General features: G+C 41.8%; 1 protein-coding gene across 2 annotated transcripts; it reads left to right on the top strand.

The window, feature by feature from the left end:
• Positions 1-18: 18 nt before the first annotated feature.
• Positions 19-19705, top strand: GLT8D2 (glycosyltransferase 8 domain containing 2). Of its 2 annotated transcripts, none has more exons than XM_039502909.1 (10): positions 19-109; positions 3286-3330; positions 6159-6254; positions 7379-7547; positions 8673-8790; positions 11160-11244; positions 13436-13548; positions 14263-14429; positions 15200-15312; positions 19218-19705. In XM_039502909.1, exons 2-10 carry the CDS (start codon positions 3312-3314, stop codon positions 19388-19390), a joined length of 1053 nt encoding a protein of 350 aa, XP_039358843.1. In that variant the 5' UTR covers positions 19-109; positions 3286-3311; the 3' UTR covers positions 19391-19705. The 2 variants fall into 2 exon arrangements, with proteins under 2 accessions (XP_039358843.1, XP_039358831.1); XM_039502897.1 differs by lacking the exon at positions 19-109 and adding an exon at positions 497-743.
• The last annotated feature ends 80 nt before the right edge of the window (positions 19706-19785 follow it).

Genomic DNA, 19785 nt, shown 5'->3' with positions numbered 1-19785 from the left:
TATTTTTCTTTTTAGATGTAACCTGCCAATAAGGATGCTAAGAAAAAAGCCAGCCTAATAACCTTTAATCCACAGCGATTGTTAAAAACACGACATGCTGTCCTTAATTGTGAGTATTTTCTAAGAATTAATGTACTTATTGATGTCATATTAGTGTTCACAATAGTCATGTAGTATGTTAATACGTTGGATTTGTGCCCATTCTTCTTACTTGATTCTTGCTTACCAATAGTTCTCTCTTCGTGGTTACCAAAAATAACAATTAAATAAAAATGTTACTTGAGGCCATGCGATTGTTGAAGTTGCTTCTGGAGGTATTTGCTTTTTCCCCCATCTGGACTTTTGTTTCCTATGGGATTTATTTGCAATCTGCCGGATGAGGATCTGAGGGGAGTTTGCCAGATCTGGGGCTGCATCATTCAGCACATCTGGAAGTGGTTTATGGGGCTCTTTCACTACGCCAGTGCAATTTCTGGATTCTGAGCAGCTTCTCAGAGCAGAAAAAGGAAAGAAAAACCAGCACCGCTCCAAAGTACACTCGAAGGATTTGAAAAAGGATTCCCAATTTAAAAGCATTACTGTGGCCCTTTAAGGCTCATGAACCTAGGATTTCCAAGGGGAGTCATGGGCAAGGCAGTTTTGGCATGAATGCTTTGCAGTTTTGGGTGAGCTAGGAACCGAGTGTTGTCGCCCTGCAATTCTTCTGGAGAAAGAAGCCGTGAGTGCTGTGCTGGGTTTGAAAGGTAAAGACTAATTAAGCAGGAAATATCTAAACAGTAATGTCACTGTTTCATATGCAGCTTTCCCTGCTGCCGCCCCTCATTTTGTTATATGATCTGGCAATTGTGTCTAGAGACGTCAGATTCCAGTAATCTGCGTTTAGGAAAACTAGGGGTAAATGTTTGCAGAGTAACAAGTAGAGTTCCTTTCTTTCTTGAAAGGCTACAAAATGCAGATCACTGATATTAAGAATCTTTTCAAATATTGAACTAAAAGTTTTGTTATATGTGAGTCTTTCTAGGTTTGGATTTTAAAGATTAAAAACTTGGAGCGATTCGGACTGTTTTACTTATGTCTAGAGCTAGTGTAGGGTTCTGACAGGCCAGCTGCACATCACAGTGACTGCAAGTTACATTTACAGTTTGGGACAAATTATTTTAATTGTAAGAGTGACATCCTGGTCCTATTGAAATCAATGACAAAACTGCCATTGATTTCACTGAGGCCAGGATTTCACCCCAGGAGTGAGAATTTTGTCCACTTACAGAAATTACTGATTCAAATTTCCAGACTAGAAAGGAAACAATATTTGTGTTCTGTGCACAGGAGAGGAGATTTCTAAAGGCAAAGCTCTTCTCTTGACTGATCGCCTGATCTACTTACATATGTAAATCAAGGGGGTTCTGTGCATATGGAGAGAGCAGAATATTGGAGTTTAGATAAACCGTGCAGATCTGATAAGAATTTAACCCTAAAATAACTATTACCTTACACTATGTTTATTAATCTGTCTTTCAAACCAGTCACAATATTTATATGCATACAGACTGTTCTGTTTACGTGTTCTGTTTAGAATTTAACGTGTCAATCAAAATTGGAGACTGACTCGAGATCTTTCCGTAAACTCAGAATTAACCAATAAGACATAACTGTATTTTGTGACTCAGCTTTCAAGAATTCATACCACTCTAACCTCTTCTAAATGAATCAAAATGAATTGTATTTAAAAATAATAAACATAATATCTGTATCTCCAGGCATGAAAATATAGAAAAAGGGGGTTGAGATGCTAGGAAGAGCTACAGTGCTGGAGGGAGAAATGTCACATGAGTTCATTGTTTTCTTTTTTGCCTGTAGGGCTGTGTGGTTCTTGTTTGTTTTAATTTTTAATATCTTATTTCATGTCTTCAATAACTTGTTTCCTGAGGTTTCAGTTTGCCTTCATAGGTTTACAGGCCTCAGGCGACTGGAATGTAAAAAGAAATTCCCCTTAAACACATTGATCCAGATTATGACTGAACCTCCATAGGTGTAGTAGAGGGGCCAGAAGGCTAGCTGTGCTTGCGAGCCTGAGGAATGTGGGCTGGCTAGCATCAAAGGCAGCTCTTATTAGGGGCAGAAGAAAGGCCTTGTGCTCCCTGTACACAACTAATCATCCTATTTTTAAAAAGAACTGTTTACAAGGGTTTTTTTTAAGGGCCTATGTCCAGGGGAAAAAAGTAATATTATTTTTTTAAATGATGCAACACAACATCTGTATGATGAGCCCATCATTAAAATCAGTGGGAGTTGTGACAGGTCTGAATTTGGACCCATAAATTTAAAAATAAATCATAATCTGCTTTTTACTATTAAGATTTTCTAAATTTGTACTGCTTAAAGTACAAACTAAAAAATAATTTGGCTTCTAAAATACAAGGAAATGTGGGATTTTTCCATAAATGTCCATTAAGGGGATTTAATACTTTCCTTAGAGGCATCTGATCCTGTCCACTTTCAGTGCTTGACTACAATGACAGTTTTAAGGAAACTGCTAGTTGCTCCAGCACTATAGATGATGTGGTTAAAATGCTCGTGGCCGGTCTTCACCAACGGTCTCCCCTTGTTCCTACAACCTGTTGAATTATGCTGTCCCCTGGTTGCTGCCACCTTTGAAATTACACTGATGTTGGTGGAAGAGTTCCCTAAAATTTTCAGTGCAGACACAGCCCAAGACAGAGACAGGATTCTAGGCTAGATAGATCCTTTGTCTTATTTAGTATGGCAATATCTCTGTTGCTGTGTGTTTGATTATAACAAGATCTAGAAATGGCATTATGGTGTTTACATTTGTTGTTCTGCTGTATGGGGAGTCAAGGATAATTTCAATGGATTAAAATACCTACAGATGCATTTTGTAAACACATTGTATATGTTTTATTTTCTGTTTTACATTAAGAAAAATCTGTGTTATAAAATGTAAGTATTGCTGATATAAGTGATTGTACTGAGTTTATCGAAACATTAACTGTTTCACTATAGTTATATAGCTTTGAAACTGGGTCATGTATTTAAAACATTTTTGCTTTTTAAATTCTGGATTATATAAGGTCATAAATTGTTGCCCAAAACATTGCAAATGTAATATGTTTCCATGAAAAGCTTTGCAAAGTTAGGATCCAATCCTGTTTCCATTCAAATAAAAGGCAAAACCTAATGGTGCAAAATTGGGCCCATAAAATACTAAAGAAATATTCATCACTATGTTTATAACCTCTCTCTTTCTCTCTTTTTTTTAAACTACAGATCACAGTTCTTAACCAAAGGAACATATGGCTCTGTTAAGGAAAAGTAAGAAAGATTCAGAACATTTCAATATCAATTTGATTCATATATTTTTTTAAACAGCTAGATAAAGATCATGTAAATATTTTACAGGAGATTGCATAGGAGGGTTGCATGCTAATTTATGACTCCAATTCTGCAAAGCACTTAAACCATTCCTACATACATCTTTCAATGTGTAACTTGCATCATCTTGCACATTACTTCTGAATTTGAATCAATGGAGAAAATCTTGAGAGGTGCCACTCTGTGTTGGCCTGATTGACACTGAGAACAGTTAGGCTGTAGAATGGCTTCTCATCAGGTTCACAGGTCCATTGGAGTTATAGGAGCTCTTGCATGTAAGCAATTCCACCTCCTCCTATCCCCATTTGCAGATCCGGATCCTTCTGTCTTCCTCCTGGAGGAGCCATGGAAGCTACTCCAGTGTTGAGGCAATATTAAACCGCATGAAGCAGTATGCAAGAGGGAGACAGAGCAATCCAGGGACTGGGGCTCACTCTGAGCCTTCCAAAACGTGGATGGTTGGGAGTTTGAAGGGACTATGCTAGCTCCCAAATTCCAGTTTTCTTGGAACATGGAGACCCTCAGTGTGGATGAGTCCTTCGCTTTCTTGGCTAAAAGCTCTGTTGTGATGCTATCAGTTGGTTCCATAGGCCGCTTGCTTCCCTTGTTGTCAGTCAGCTGGGGAGCACCTGCTCTCCATCCCCCATGCAGGTATATCTTGAGAGGCCCTGCCCCCCACTTGACATCACCTAACAATATAGCAGAATTGGAATTCTGCCTCTGGGGGAATGGATGGATCTTTTTGGTCTATGGAGCAGCTCTGTGGCCACTATTGAGAAGGAGGGCTCCACACTCAAGACATAATTAATGCCGTTGGGTGCTGAGCTTAGCTTTCCTGCAGAACTCCGGCGGATTTTATGCCTTCTCAGCACCACAGTTAGGATTTGGCCCAAAGGGATTAAGGGTTCTCAATACCTCTCGGGATCAGGGTAAAGTGAGCAGACTATGCCCTCACTCCATGCAACCCCACTGAAGTCAGTGGGTGAGATCCTCAGCTGGTGTAAACAAGCATAGCTCCACTGACATTCTTGATCTATTGTAATTTACACCAGCTGACATTCTTGCTCAAAAGATTTGTACAGGTGTAACTGAGGGCAGAATTCTGTGTTCTATGTTTTTTGTATATTTTGCCCATTCTGAGAACATTTATGATGCTACATAACTAACAAAATAGAATTGAAGATGACAGTCAGCAAGTTCATTGATGATGATGATGCTTATTTACCCTTAGCCTTTCCAGTAACATCCTACTCAGTCAGGGGTGATTTATGTTAGATTGCTTAAGCATTCAGTCCAAGGCAGACTCTGGTAGAAGCTGAAAAATCCAAATATACAGTAAAGCATTTGCTTTTTGCATGCTTTGATTTTGCTAAGTAAAGTACTTGAATCAAAATATGTATACCTTTGCAAAGATTTTGGAACATGCACAGTTTCTGTGGCATGCCGAGTTTATTTTTGTAATACTTTTAGAGTTAGCCTCAAATAGACCTTGAATAGCTGAACTATTTCATTGAAATGATCTAAAATGCTTCACTGTTTGGTCTACCCAAAGGGGTTTTGGGTAAAGGAAAGGGCCAGGTAGGGTTAATTCTGAAATCCTATGGCAATTGGAGGACCACAGGGTAGCCAGAAAAGAAGTTCCAAAATCAGCTTACATCTTTTTATACCTCTCTTACACATTTTAAAATCAGTACATTCAATTATACAAATAAAGAAAAATGGTGCACTTCTTCGTTACCCTCTAGATATGTGTATTAGACTTCCAAGTGACCTCATAATCATATTCTCTTCCTCATCCTTCCACTTTCATCCCCCTCCCTGTGTGTCAGTTCCTCCTTAGCTTAGGACCTGATTCTGCAGAGTTATTACTGAATTACCTTTTCTAAGCAATGTCCGCTGGGGATAGGGTGACCAGATGTACCGATTTTGGGGGCTTTTTCTTATATAGGCACCTATAGCCCCCCACCCCCTGTCCTGATTTTTTACACTTGCTATCTGGTCACCCTAGCTGGGGATGATGGACAGCACCCTGTCCCCCACCTGCCCACTGCTCCCTCTGCCCACCTAGTCCCATCCATGTTTGGGCCATAAAGAGCATTTTTTGAGGGGCAGAAGAACTGTGAGGTCAGTATCACAAAGGTGGCTGAACCACCATTCTGTGTGGGACAGAGGATGCTCATAATGGTGTGAAGTATATAATACCCCTCTTTGGGGATGGAAACAGTTTGCAGCATCACTATAGAAAGTGTGTATGAGACCAATCCCCACCAAGCCTGTATCTTGCTGACTGTAACTATGATGAAAATGGATTTGTCTCATCTACAAAAGCAGTTAAAATCATTTTCAACAATAGTTAAGGAGAAAATGGGGATAGAACCTATGGCTGCCAACCATTTTCAACAGGTAATTTTCCTAGGGTAAGCAGCCCTTGAATAATAGGCTTAATGATTTAAGAGTTTTCCTATTTTGGAAGTACCGTACTTGCAATCAGAACATCTTTGAAAACCAAAACATCTGGAAAGAGCTGACCACAGATTTCTGATTATACTGAACATGGACTACAGTGTGAATTTCTAAATAAATCTTACAAGCAGTTTCTGTTTTTAATTTGGTCAAATAGCAAATGAGATGAGATTTTTCAAAACAAATACAGGAATACAGTAAATGGCAGTCATCTAGCTGGTAAAATAAAATACAGGTATTTGAGCAATTAGTAATTAGCATTAGTTTTTATACTAACTTTTAACCAGTTGTCCTCTTTATTTCAGTTAATCAGATCTTATTATTCCTACTTGTTTTGACCATCTGTGTCATTCTGTATAATAAAGTTCACAAGGTGCCATCTACATTAAATAATGAAACAAGTAAGTAGCTCGTTATTTTATTCTGTTCAGATTTCATGGTAACTGAGCATTCGTTTCTGTTCCTGCTGTAGGATAAATAGGAATTTATAACAGAATCACTTGTGAACTTTTAATTTCTAGATCAGCTGATTTGAATAATACCAGGTCAGTAGTGGCTAAGAATCTCTATTGTGCTTCAGGGCCTGATCCAACTCTCCTTGAGGCCAATGAGAATTCTTCCGTTGACATCAATGGGAGCTGGGTCACATTCTCAATTTTTTGCAGAGACTAACGGAAAAGTCAATTGGGTAACAACCATGAGGATGTTTTTTAATTATGGGAATCTGCCTGCTTGGGAATAGACTGAGACCATTAGTTCATTTCCAACAGGCCATCAAACAGCGGCAGCAGGTAATAACCAACCTGAGCTAGCCAACCACTGGCTAAGGATTTGTCTACACTAGAAAGTTTTTCCGGTTTAACTGTACTGGGTGCAATTATACTGGTGTAAAATGTAGGGAATATACTGTACCAGTATAAGTCACTTTTATATGGTATAACTGCTTTCACACTAGGGATTTTACCAGTATAACTATGTTGATTAAAAAAAATCACACTCCTAAATGACATAGTTACACTAGTAAAACTTTTAAGTGCAGATCAGACGTTAGGGGTGAAAGGCTTCATATCGTAGTCCAGGTCAAAACTACAGAATTCTGCTGGCATAAATCAGGGTGTGAAGAGGTGTGATTCTTGAGCAACATAGGTGTGTTGGCAGAAGCCCCTAGTGTGGACAGTTATATTGGGAAAACCATGTTTTTAGAAGTATAGCTTGTTTAACTGGTGGGAGGTGATTATAGTGTACAAAGCACAGCTGCATCCACACAAGGAGAGCTCCGACGGTGTAGTATATTCCTACATCAATAGAGCACTTCTAGTGAAGACTTAGCCCTAGTATTTATTTTGGTATTTATGTGCACTAATCTCAGTACTGTTAATCGTGTTCCCCAGCTCTTCATCCCTTAGCAGCTTCCTGAGCATTGTAAAACTTCTGCTCTGTTTCTAGTTTATACAATTCAGAGACTAGGTCTGTTATAAAATGGTGCTGAATTCTGTACACTAATTTGGGGTTTTGCTATATGCAGTTGATTTGGAGAGTCCTGAGGAAATGGAAGAAGAAATTCCAGTGGTGATATGTGCTGCTGCGGGTAGAATGGGTGCAGCTGTAGCAGCAATTAGTAGCATCTACAGCAACACCGATGCTAATGTTTTGTTCTACATAGTTGGCCTAAAGAACACAATTCCACATATCAGGTAATAGTATTTACCAAAAATTATTAATTCTGCTGCTTAGTTAGGGCCAGATTGTTACTGGGCTTTGCATTGGTGCACAGGGATTGGGGGAGGGCCCAGGGAGTCATTCCTCCCCCCTGTGCAAAGGTCATCACAGTCACAGATCCTGCAGTCCCCTGGGTACAGGGATTGCTGCCTGCTAGGGGCACCAGCCACCCCAAAAGGGGACTAATCTAAGCCAGGTGATGGCCACTGCCCCGCACCAACCAGCAGTGGAAGGGAGGTCATGCTGCAAGATGTTACAGTGTGTGTGTGTTTCTCCTGCACAATCCTTCCTGAAGCTGCCTCTGGGAAAACGTGGCTTTGCACTGCTCCATATTCAGGGCTGTGCCTTCAACTTCAGAGGAGAAGAACAGATAGAGTGGGGCTAACATAGAAAAAAGGAGAGGTAAAGGTTATAAATATGGGGTTCAACCATGATCATACAAAATTGTAGATATTATTTAAAGTGGGGTGGGTTGAACCCAGGTGCAGACCAAGGAGGAATGAGTCCATCAATGTAGGGGCCATCTCAATGAAGAAACAAACTCATTCAGGAGTCTCTCTCTTTAGCATATTTACATAGCCTTCATTACTTTAGGTTCTTTACAATCTTTAATGTATTTGTGCTTCCAATGTATCTGTGAGGTAGAGAAGCACTGTTAACACCATTTTACACATAAGTAACTGAGATCCAGAGCCTCAAAAGTATTTGGGCTTCCAACTTCCTTTGAAATCAATGGAAGGTAAGAGTCTAAGTACCTTGGAGGAACTGGGCCAGAGAGAATAAGTGACTTGCTCAGGATGACACAGGAAGTCTGTGGTGGAGCAAGGACTCAAACCCAGGTCTGGTAAGATTATTAAAAGGTGCAAATACCTGTCAAAATGAGGCTCAAGAAGAGAATCTCGCATAGAGCTGGTCAAAAAATGGAGTAAAAAGTTATTAAAAAATGTTATTTTTTTTCATTAAAATATTTTTGTGTTTTGTTTTAAAACCAGTAGTGTTAAATATAGCCAGGGCATGTGCCATTAGGCACTTTGACATTTGATACTGAAGGTCTCTGTGGTTTTCTGTAACACACTTTTATTATTTCTCTTGCATCTCAGAAAATGGATTGAAAATTCCAAACTGAAAGAAATAAAGTATAAAACGGTGGAGTTCAACCCTATGATACTAAAAGGAAAAATAAGACTAGATGCATCACGCCCTGAGTTACTCCAGCCTGTGAGTAAGCAAATGCCATATATCACCAAAACAGAGCTGTCATGTCTCCAAGTTTTTATTGCACACTGAAGACTTCAAATCTTCTCTGTGCTCTGCTCCTTCGTACAGAACCACTGGGGTATTAGAGGAGCCACACCAGTTGGTAATAACGTTGGATGGTTTTCTTATTAGACTAGCACAGCTCCTGTGGCAAGTGCTTCTACTCCACATTGTTGCTCTTCTGCTCTATCTCCTGAGGTACCAACCCCCTTTATACGTTGCAGGAGAGCCTTCCAGGTGGATGACTTGACTTGATTAAACCCTGGTCTGACCTGGTTAGATCTTGGCCAGGCCATATACTTGGGCTGGCCAGAGGGAAGAGCAAACTTAACTAGCACTTTAGAGATCCATAAAAATAACACTTTTGTAGAGAGGTAATTAGAATAATTAGTGTTACTGCCTTGCCCTCCAGGACTGTAACTCCTAACAGATTACATTTGTTTCTTACACATCACTCAGAGAAGGAACCAACAACTAAATGTTGAGACATCACTCAAAGAGAGGAGATCGTTGCAGCAATGTCCCCACTAATTTGCCCATCTTTCTGCATGGGATGTTATCTGTTTGGGAGCTTAACCCTGGGGCTTATTATTATAACTTTAAGAACTTAAACTCAGCTGCAACCATGAGCTGACTGTGTTCTGGGCTAGTGACTCCCTCCCAGCATAATTTAGAGCCTGAAGGCTACTCTAAATTACACTGGCTGCCTGCAACTGCTATTGACTAATGTGGAAGACAAGGACTGCTAAAATGCAAGGAAGCTGCAAACGTGTCCCCTTTCTAGGGTTGCCAAGCCTCCAGGATTGTCCTGGAGTCTCCAGGAATTAAAGATTAATCTTCAATTAAAGATTATGTCGTGTGAAGAAACCTCCACGAATACATCCAGCCAAAATTGGCAACCTTTGCTACGCTCTTTCCCTCTGCAATGCCCCCCTGCTCCCGCAGAAGGAACTGTGTGTAGTGTAGGATTTGCTATGCCAAGCCTATGCTACTGGAGGAGTCCCTTATGCTGGGGTGATTCTCCTGTGCCTGGCTATGCTGCCTTTAGGAAGGCTTTATACTGAGAGTGCTGTGAAAAGCTGCTGCACTGCAGTGGAAGATCTGGGTAGGGTTGCCAGGTATTTGGTTTTTGACCAGAACGCCTGGGCAAAAAGGGACCCTGGTGGCTCTGATCGGCACCGCCAATCAGGGCATTAAAAGTCCAGTTGGTGGCACACCAGGGGCCTGGGGCTAAGGCAGGCTTCCTTGGAGCCATGGTAAGTGCTGCCGGGACAGCCCCTGCACCCCAACCCCCTGCCCCCAGCCTGGAGCTCCCTCCTGCACCCCAAACCCCTCATCCCTGGCCCCACCCCAGAGCCTGCACTCCCAGCTGGAGCTCTCACCCCCTCCCGCACGCACACCCTGCACCCCAACCCCCTGCTCCAGCCCAGAGCCCCTTCCTGCACTCCAAGACCCTCATCCCTGGCCCAACCCCCAGCCAGAGCCCACACCCCCTCCCGCACTCTGAGCCCCTCAGCCCCAGCCTGGAGCCCCCTCCTGCAGCCCAAACCCCTCATCCCTGGCCCCACGCCAGAGTCTGCACCCCCAGCCGGAGTCCTCACCACCTCCCGCACCCCAACCTCCTGCCCCAGCCCAGTGAGGGTGAGGAAGAGTGAGCAACGGAGGGAGGGGGGATGGAGCGCGCGGGGGTGGGACCTCAGAGAAGGTATGGGGCATGAGCGGGGCCTCAGAGAAGGAGTGGGATAGGGGTGTTTGGGTTTGTGTCATTAGAAAGTTGGCAACTCCAGATCTGGGCCATTGTGACTAAATACTGACCACCAGGGCTATTACATTTTTAAAGTTAAAGTGGCAGGATAAATCTCTGAATGTAAGCACCCAAGCAGACTGTCTGATTCAGAGAGAAAGGTGCTCTCCTGGGACTTCTCTAACATTATCTTGTGGCATTGTGGGTCAGATGCATGCATATTGTGTCAGCATTGACTTCATCTGAGTTATACCAAGGAAGAATATGGACCCTATGTGCTTTAGAATAATCTCAACATTTGACAGAGAATCTACAGTTAATATTTACAAAGTTCTTGGGTGAAAGCCTGGCCCCTCTGAAGTCATTGGGAGGAATTTCCCATTGACTTCAGTGGGGCCAGGATGACATTGTCTTAAAGAAAATATGGAGGCAAGTTTAAAATTGTGGCAATCAGTAAATGGTAGTTGGACAATGTACAGTGATGAGAGGACTAAGTCACATTTGAATCCTGAAAAAGACATTCAAGATGACTGCATTAAGCCACTGTGCCACTTAGTCTGTCATTTTGATTGTTTTTTTTTAACAGCTGAACTTCGTTCGATATTATCTCCCCCTGCTTATCCACAAATATGAGAAAGTCATATATTTGGATGATGATGTGATTGTGCAAGGTAAGTTGTCATCCAAAAATTCTTGGAACGTAGCAGAAGTTTGCAGCAGGAAGTTCAGCTGCTTTATTGCTCACCAGGAAAGATGGGGTCTAGTTAAAATTGAGGAGGTTGCTTGGAGTGCTGCACTTGTGACAGCTTCACACTCACCCGTACATAGTATTTAACAAAGGAAAATCAAAGGGACAATTTCTACTTTTGGCTGTTTGATCCTGATTGTAGGTGTGTGGGTGATGTTCAGTGTTTCTTGCATCTGATCAGTTGCTGTGCATGAGTGTACAAGGCAATTCCAATAAGCGTGGTTTCACCAGAACAGGCAGCAATACTCCTCTCTAAACAGGACTGTCAATGTGAAGCTGACCTTGAATCCCCACAAATGCTGGCATCCTCACCCCAAATAACTGCTTATTCTTGAGAGAGAAGAATTTACTCAAATCAGGTTGTAAAAGACCCTGGATCCTGTTGTTCTGAGCACCCTCAATTCCTATTTATATCTATGGGAGCTAAGGGCACTCAGCACCTCACAGAATCAGGCTTATTGATGAAAATATCTTATGGTTAATAAAGACAAATCAGGAAACAATTCAAGTGCTGGAAAATCCCTCCATGCCCATACAGCAAAAGCTAAGTAGAGGCAAAGTTATCTTTCCAGGTGGATTTCTCAGTCTGTTCATTCCTTTCTTTGCCACTTTCTCCCTGCTAGTGTTGATATCTTCTCTTGCTTTATCCTTTTTTCCCCTTCAGCATTCTTCCACATCCCTGTTATTTTGATAGCACCTTTCATCCAAGGATCTCATAAGCACTTTGCAAATGTTAATTAATTAAGCCTTATGAAACCCTTATGCAGTAGCCAGTAGGGTGTCCAAGGACATTGGGTCAAGTTAATCCCTGGAGTAACACCTTTGAAGTCAGTGCAATTACAAAGAGTTTGGGTCATTTAGTTTTCAACAGCTTTTCTGCAGTTTTTCTTGCCTTCAGATGTAGATTTCAGAGCAGCAATACTTATAAAAGGGCATTGTTGACCACTGTTTAAAGTTGGATTTGTTTTCTTTGCCTTCCCTTCACTTTCAATAAGCTTGATAATGCAATTTCTTCCACATTATACTATCTGGGGAAAAAATAGATTTCCCCCTCACTTGCATACACCTTTCCAATGGAGTCAAAATCTCCGCCTTTTTTTATCATCAATGATGTTAGCAGGAATATTGCACTGAAGTCTTTGCCTAGTCAAATCTCCCTTTGAAATGAATTGTTTTGCAGAAGAAACACTGAACATGGATTTCAGGATTTAGCTCTATGGAAATAGTATTTGTTAGCTAAGTGCTTTCTGCAAAACAACAAGAAGTTCACACACTGAATTTTGGTGTGTCACACCAAAAACGCTGCTTTTGATTTTCTTGTTGTTTTGTTTTACATCTCACAAAACAGAAGCTGTTTAGAATCTAGAGGAAATTCCTTCCCAGATCATAACAATCTTAAGGTAGGTCAGTTTTGAGCCATAACTAGGTTAACAGTGTCCCTTTAATTCAAACACTGTCCCATTGTGGGACATGAATCCTATTTCAGGTTTTCAAACAAACTCGTGAGTTGCCCCTACAAGATGATGCAGTTTCTGTATTACCTCATGCTAATACTGCTTTAGTCGGGTTTCCTAGCAAACGAAAACAGAATTATTTCATCACTGGTATAGCCAGGAGCACTGTGAACATTTTAGTTGCTGGTGTTAGCCTATGGATATTATGAGCCCACTTTTCAAACAGCGAGGCCTCGTATCTTAATAAGATATAGTGAAATAATGCCCTAAAGAGAAAATCTGCTCCCCTGAACAAAAACCCAAGTAAAAGGGCATTGTGCCGGGGACCAAAGTGGGATGGAAGGGGAAGGGGACACAGTCCCCCATCCAGAGGCAAGGTACAGACACACACCAGGCTACAGCTCATGTCTCACATTTGGATCTTCAAATCAGCATATAGGCACAGAAAGTATAGATGAATACATGCAAACATAGGATTTTGACTTCCAGTTACAGGACCCATATTTGAAACCAATGTCCATAGAGCAAAATTCTGCCTGCCTTCCGTCCAGGCCATCCCTTGACATTGGTAGGGTTGTACCAGTGTAATGGAGAACAGATATTGTCCTAAACAGTCAATGAAACAAACCCATTCTTAAACTCCCAATTCTGTATTTTCAGGTGACATCCAGGAACTGTACAACACAAAGCTAGCTCCAGGCCATGCTGCAGCTTTTTCAGACGACTGTGATTTGCCATCTACTCATGAAATGGTGAGAAGTGTAGGAATGCAGGTAAGATGTTAGTTTTAAATTCAGATTGTTGATGGATTTTTACGTACAGATTTAACATGATTTTCTTCATCCCCAAATGAAAGTTTTCTCAAAATAAAGTATAGTATTAGGATTTAGGTACATAGTTTAGTAAGGGGAATTATTTCCTGTAATCATCTTAAGATGTGCTGTCTCCTGATTCTTTTGCAGTATGTTTTGTATTTTACTAAACTCTTCTTGTTTCGGTAGGTCACTTGTGCAACATATTTAGAAGAGAGTATTGATAGGATTGATATTAGACTTTCTGATAACTGAGAGGGAGTGAGGGTTGAACTTTATGGGCTGCTCAAAAGATATTGTTTGAAAACCAAATCCGGAGTGGTACGGAGCATCTGCAACTGCCATTAAAGTCCAGTAGCCTTACGATAACCACACTGGTTTTACGCCAGATCACCTAGAGTAAGGTGAAGAGGAGTGGGCCGAAAGACAAAGCCCTGTAGGACTCCCATGGAAATATCGCTAACGCATAATGATTAGAATATCCTGTCCTTTAGCCTTGTGCCTCACACTGAAGTCAAGGCAGGTAATAATCATCTAGAAATCCAGTTCTCAGAGCTTATTGTTCAATGCCTATGTATTCTGCATGTGCATGAGGTAGATACAGCTGCATCTAAACATATCTAGACATAAATTAGATTTACATAGACATCTATATATAATTTCCCTTCTTTCTAGAACACATACATGGGCTATCTGGACTACCGGAAGCAAACAATTAGAGATCTTGGCATCAGCCCCAGCACCTGCTCCTTTAATCCTGGTGTAATTGTGGCTAATATGACAGAATGGAAGCACCAGCGGATTACAAAGCAATTAGAAAAATGGATGCAAAGAAATGTAGAGTATGTACAGATATCAAAGTCTTCACTTTTTCCTGACTGAATGTGCTGTTTAAAGTTGAATTTTCTGTTCATTTTTCAAAGGTCCATTACTTAAGACGTGCTACCCTTCACAGATCGTAATTCAAAATAACCTTACGTTGCACAACTTCCACCTGTTCTAATCCAGCTGCAGTCACGAACAACACAAAGTGACCACTTGGGACTCTGCAGCCTTGTGCTGACTCAGCAAGCCAGGCCTAATCCTGAGAGGTGCTGAGCACATGCAGTTTTCATCATGGGTGATCAGCGCCAGTCAGGATCAGGCTGTTTATGGGCAGGGCTGATCTCTCCTTCTTGCAGTGGGATCAGAGTGGAAAGAAACTCTCTGCTCTTGCTTGGGGCCCTATAAACTGCAATGTCAGCAATACTGGAAAGGGGACACTTTTTTTTTACATAACTCAAGAACCATTTCTTGAACACTTCCTAAAAAGATAAGCCATAATTTACATAAACTGCTGAAAACCAGAAAAAGACACAACCCCCAGAAGCTGTAAAAGTGGCATCAAACATTGTCCACAATTAGAAGAAAAAAAAATCTATAAGTGTTGGAATGCCAGTAAAAAGGTGCATATTTAAAATTAGGTAAAGAAGTAGCGTGTCAGTCTATACAAAGCCGATTTTATTAGTAAATTAGCCAGAGCATTAGTATTTATTGCTTTTGCCTTCTGGTTTTGTAGTAAAGTTCCTTTTCATTTCAGGACTTTGAGCTGCTCTTTTTTGTCTTTTCGCAGAGAAAACCTCTACAGCAGCACCCTTGGGGGAGGTGTGGCCACCTCTCCAATGCTCATTGTATTCCATGGAAAATATTCTACTATTAATCCCTTGTGGCATGTCCGACATCTTGGTAAGTATGTTTCATTTCAAAACACTCTGGGCTGGAACAAAATATAAATAAGATTTAAGGACCCTCTGGATGATTTTGCTCATCCTCAGTTCATTACTTTATGCCTCAGATCCCACATCGCTGCTCTACACTCATTCCCCTTCCTTCCAGATTCAAAATTAGCCCTTTATCACTTTCCTTGTCCTACTACAGCTATTTACTTGAAGCTTCTCCTCCCTCCCCGTCTTCAAATTAACCATATCCTGGAAGATATGCTTTAACCACCCAAGTTATTGGGTTCAATACAGAGTAAAATGTAACAACTCATGACATGCAGGAGGTCAGGCTAGGTGATCTGATGGGTCCTTCTGGTATTAAACTCTACGAAGCCAGGGGCTGAGAAGCAGTTGCAGGCTAAATCACTGATAACAGCCCTTGGGCCGGGGTTAAAGGTGGGATAGCTATTTTACACAAAGAGGTAGCCAGAACATATTGGCCTATATACTATGATACAAATGTATAAAAGGCAAGTATTCCATACTGGAAGATGAGACCTCACTGAAGAGGTGGCTGAAACTGGCTCTGGCCTGGTCCAAAACTCTGGTGCATACTGAGCATGAAGACAGCCAGCGAACATAGGAAACTTCGTATTTGGATCAGATGGGATCTACCCCCAGTAAGGTGCAAAACCAGTCTATTAAAAATAACCCTTAAGACAGTGGTTCCCAAACTTTAACAACCTGTGAATCCCTTTCACTAAAATGTCAAGTCTTGCAAACCCCGTCCTAGAAATGAATATTTCCAGGGATTTTCTCCTTTTCCTGAGTATAAATTATAAAAGCAATGATCTTGGAAATACAAAATTTGTTTTCATGACATGCTTATTACACATAATTTCTTATTAATTATTTATCATTACAGTATTTTTATTACATTATGAAAACAGCAGCACTCTTCCAAGATCTCACTTTTGTAGGTTGTATCACTTTGAATAAGCCTGTTATACGCCAAGGCTCCTATGTTTCATCAAGGAGTATCAGATGTGAAACAGCATGAAGATATTTAAGAAGCCAACTCAAAGAGTTCCTCCTACACAAGCATTCAGGTCTTGAGCACTCCAGGCAAACAATTAGGGTGACCAGACTGCAAATGTGAAAAATCGGGACGGGGGTGGAGGGGTAATAGGAGCCTATATAAGAAAAAGACCCAAAAATCAGGACTGTCCCTATAAAATCGGGACATCTGGTCACCCTACAAACAAACAAAAAGCTTAAACTTGTTCTTCATAATAATTTTAAAAACAAAACTAGCTGCATATTTAATTTTAAAAACAGCAAAAAATATCCACCTCCCTTTCCATTTCTTATAGGAGTCTTGAAGTTTAAATCTCCTCAGTGTGACAGCTCTGCTTGCTTTGATCTGTTTAGCTCTTGGAAGTCCAGGGGCTCCAGGCTGCTGGCCCTGTGGTGCCCGGGGACCCTAGGGACAGCTCTGTCTGCCATTAGGGATTTTTTTCCCGAGAACCCCCTGTAACATTTCACAAACCCCTGTTTGGGACCCACTGCCTTAAGAGAAGGGTCTTTAGTTTAACTATCCAAAATGGCACTAAAGATGTATTTTTGAGACTGGTGGTTCACCTAGGAATGAAAAAAATAGGCCAGGGAAATACTGGAATCAGAGAAATATTTAGCAGTTAAGGTTACTAACTGATTTATGATAAATTCCCCCTTCCAGAATAAGGGTGTAGGCGTGCATGGTCATCTCTCCCTGTCAGTCTCAGGAGGCGGCTACGCCCCCTTGCTGTCTTATTCTGCAAAAGGCAGTCTGAAAAAGTGGGGGGAATTAGCTGTCTCTGGGGCTCAAGCCCTCCAGCAGGGTGGGGCAGTGAATAGTTAGTGTCCTAGCTCTGGCGACCTCTTGGCCTATGGTGGAGTGGCAGGGGGTAGCGGGACATGGCCCACCCAACTCTACCACATCCCAGACCAGGCCCCTAACAGTGGCGGAGTTTTCTGCCATTGGGTCAGCGGGGAATCCAGCCGCAACATGGTCTCAGGCAGCAATGCAGCTGGACTAGAGTCGGCTGTCCCTGGGCTGCTTCCTACCCTCCCTTTGGGGTGTTCCTGAATCCCGGGGTTGTCCGCCATCTCCCCGGGATACCCAGCCACCATCTGGCGTGCCTAGCAGCGCTGGCGAGTCTTTGGGACAGCAGCGGCCTTCTGTGGGCTCTCGTTCCAACAGTGGGTTGTAAGTGTCTGTCTCCCGCAGTAGCTCCAGCTCCACTGAGCTGCAAAGCCCATCTTTTGTACTTCCTGTCTTGCCCCTCTGTTTCCAGCAGGGCAGGCATCGCCGTCCTGGCTCCCCCCACCAGGGGGCTGACTGGGAGGAACCACCCCCTATCTCAGATGGAGGCCCTGCCCCCTCGCTACAAGGGCAAATGTTATATTGAGATGTACACTAGTAGGAGTAACACTTGTCTATAACCCTCCACTCCACCATAATCAAAGATTTATTTAGAACAATGCAGGATTTGGGCACCATTCTTTAAAGAGGCACAAACATCGTTGAGCGTGAGCATGATGGGGTAGGGGGCCACCTCCTGCTGTTTGTAAAGCAGCATGTACAGTACATCAGTTGTAGGGCCCTACCAAATTCACAGTCCATTGTGTTGTAATTGTAGGAGTCCCAACACAAAAAGGAGTTGTGTGTGTGTGGGGGGGTGTCGCAAGGTTATTGTGGGAGGCGGGGTTGCAGTACTGCTACCCTTACTTCTGTGCTGCTGCTGGTGGCGGTGCTGCCTTCAGAGCTGGGCAGCAGCACAGAAGTAAGGATAGCATGGTATGGTATTGCCACCCTTACTTCTGTGCTGCTGCCTTCAGAGCCGGGCCCTCAATCAGCAGCTGCCCAGGTCTGAAGGCAGCAGCGCAGAAGTAAGGGTGGCATGGTATGCTATTGCCAACCTTACTTCTGCGCTGCTGCTGGCAGGGCGCTGCCTTCAGAGCTGAGCACCAGGCTAACAGCTGCCGCTTTCTGGCCACCAGCTGTCACTCTCCAGCTACCCAGCTCTGAAGGCAGCACAAAAGAGTGGCAATACTGATGCCCCTAAAATAATCTTGTGACCCCGCCCTGCAATTTCCTTTTGGGTCAGGACCTCCAGTTTGAGAAATGCTGCTCTCCCCCATGAAATCTGTATAGTATGGGGTAAAAGCACACCAAAGACCAGATTTCACGGTCCGTGATGCGTTTTTCATGGCTGTGAATTTGGTAGGGCACTAATAATTTGTGACTGACCAACACTGGCAACCAGACACATCAGCGGTGATAGACTACAGTAATGAAGATTTTAAAAAAATAGCTTGAAGAAAGGCTAGGAACTGGGCATATTTAGTGTAAAGAAAAACTAAAATAAAATTTCATAATTTTTCTAAAGTATAAGACAGACAAGCCTAGAGTGTCTCTAATCAAGGACAGAAAAAGTAAAAAGCTTGAATACAGCTGCAAGAAATTTCAAATAAGGCAAATTTTTCCTAGAGAACAGAAACTGCTAGGGTAGGTTGTGCAATTAGCTTCAGGGGACAGAGTCAACATTCACCTGGACAGAGGGCTGATGGTTCAGTTGTGCATAATACAAGGTAGTAGACTAGAATAGGCACCTGAGGTTCCTTATGACTCCATCTATGCTAGGATATTAGAATACGGTAGTGCTGCTATCCAAAATGTTGTTAAATAGAACTAAGTATAAGGACAAATGTGAATTAAGTTTATCAACACTTTTTCAAAGTAGCCCATCATGTTTAGTACCAGTAAAAAGGATACTAATTAGCATATTTTTTCTTTAAATCAGTTTTATTAAAAGTTGTATTTTGTTTAATTGCATAGTATCTTCCAATACTGATCTTTATGAAAGCTAGAGATTTATTTCTGTTTAGGGTGGAGTCCTGATGCCAGGTATTCAGAGCATTTTCTTCAAGAAGCTAAATTACTTCATTGGAATGGAAGGTATAAACCTTGGGATTACCCTAGTGTTCATAATGACCTATGGGAAAACTGGTTTATCCCTGACCCATCAGGGAAGTTCAAAATGATTCGTCCCAATAGCTGATACGGAAAGACATCTAAAATGTTTATGCTTTTAAAAATAAATCAGTTTCCAGCAAGATTGTAATGGATTATTCTATATCATATTTTGCAACACAGTTAATCTTCTGTGTAATATATGGTAACTATTGTGTAAAACTGTATGTGTAACTGATTTTACAAAAGTAACCCTAAGTATTTAAGCTTTACCCTAAAAATAAACTTGTGCTGGTATAGGGGGGTAATACATACAAACTTCAGATTAGCTTGAGTTTCTAGTAATACTGTGAGATATTAGTTTACTTGATTAAAAACATTTTAAGATGTTTACAAAGATGAAAATGAGGACTAAACAGAATGGGTTTCAATGCAATGTCTTGTATCCTCTAAAGAAGGTTCCAGTTGCTTGCTGAATCTACA

This window comes from Mauremys reevesii, linkage group 1 (genome assembly GCF_016161935.1).
Source record: "Mauremys reevesii isolate NIE-2019 linkage group 1, ASM1616193v1, whole genome shotgun sequence".
NCBI classification, from domain to species: Eukaryota; Metazoa; Chordata; order Testudines; family Geoemydidae; genus Mauremys; species Mauremys reevesii.
This window is presented reverse-complemented; position numbering and strand designations above follow the sequence as displayed.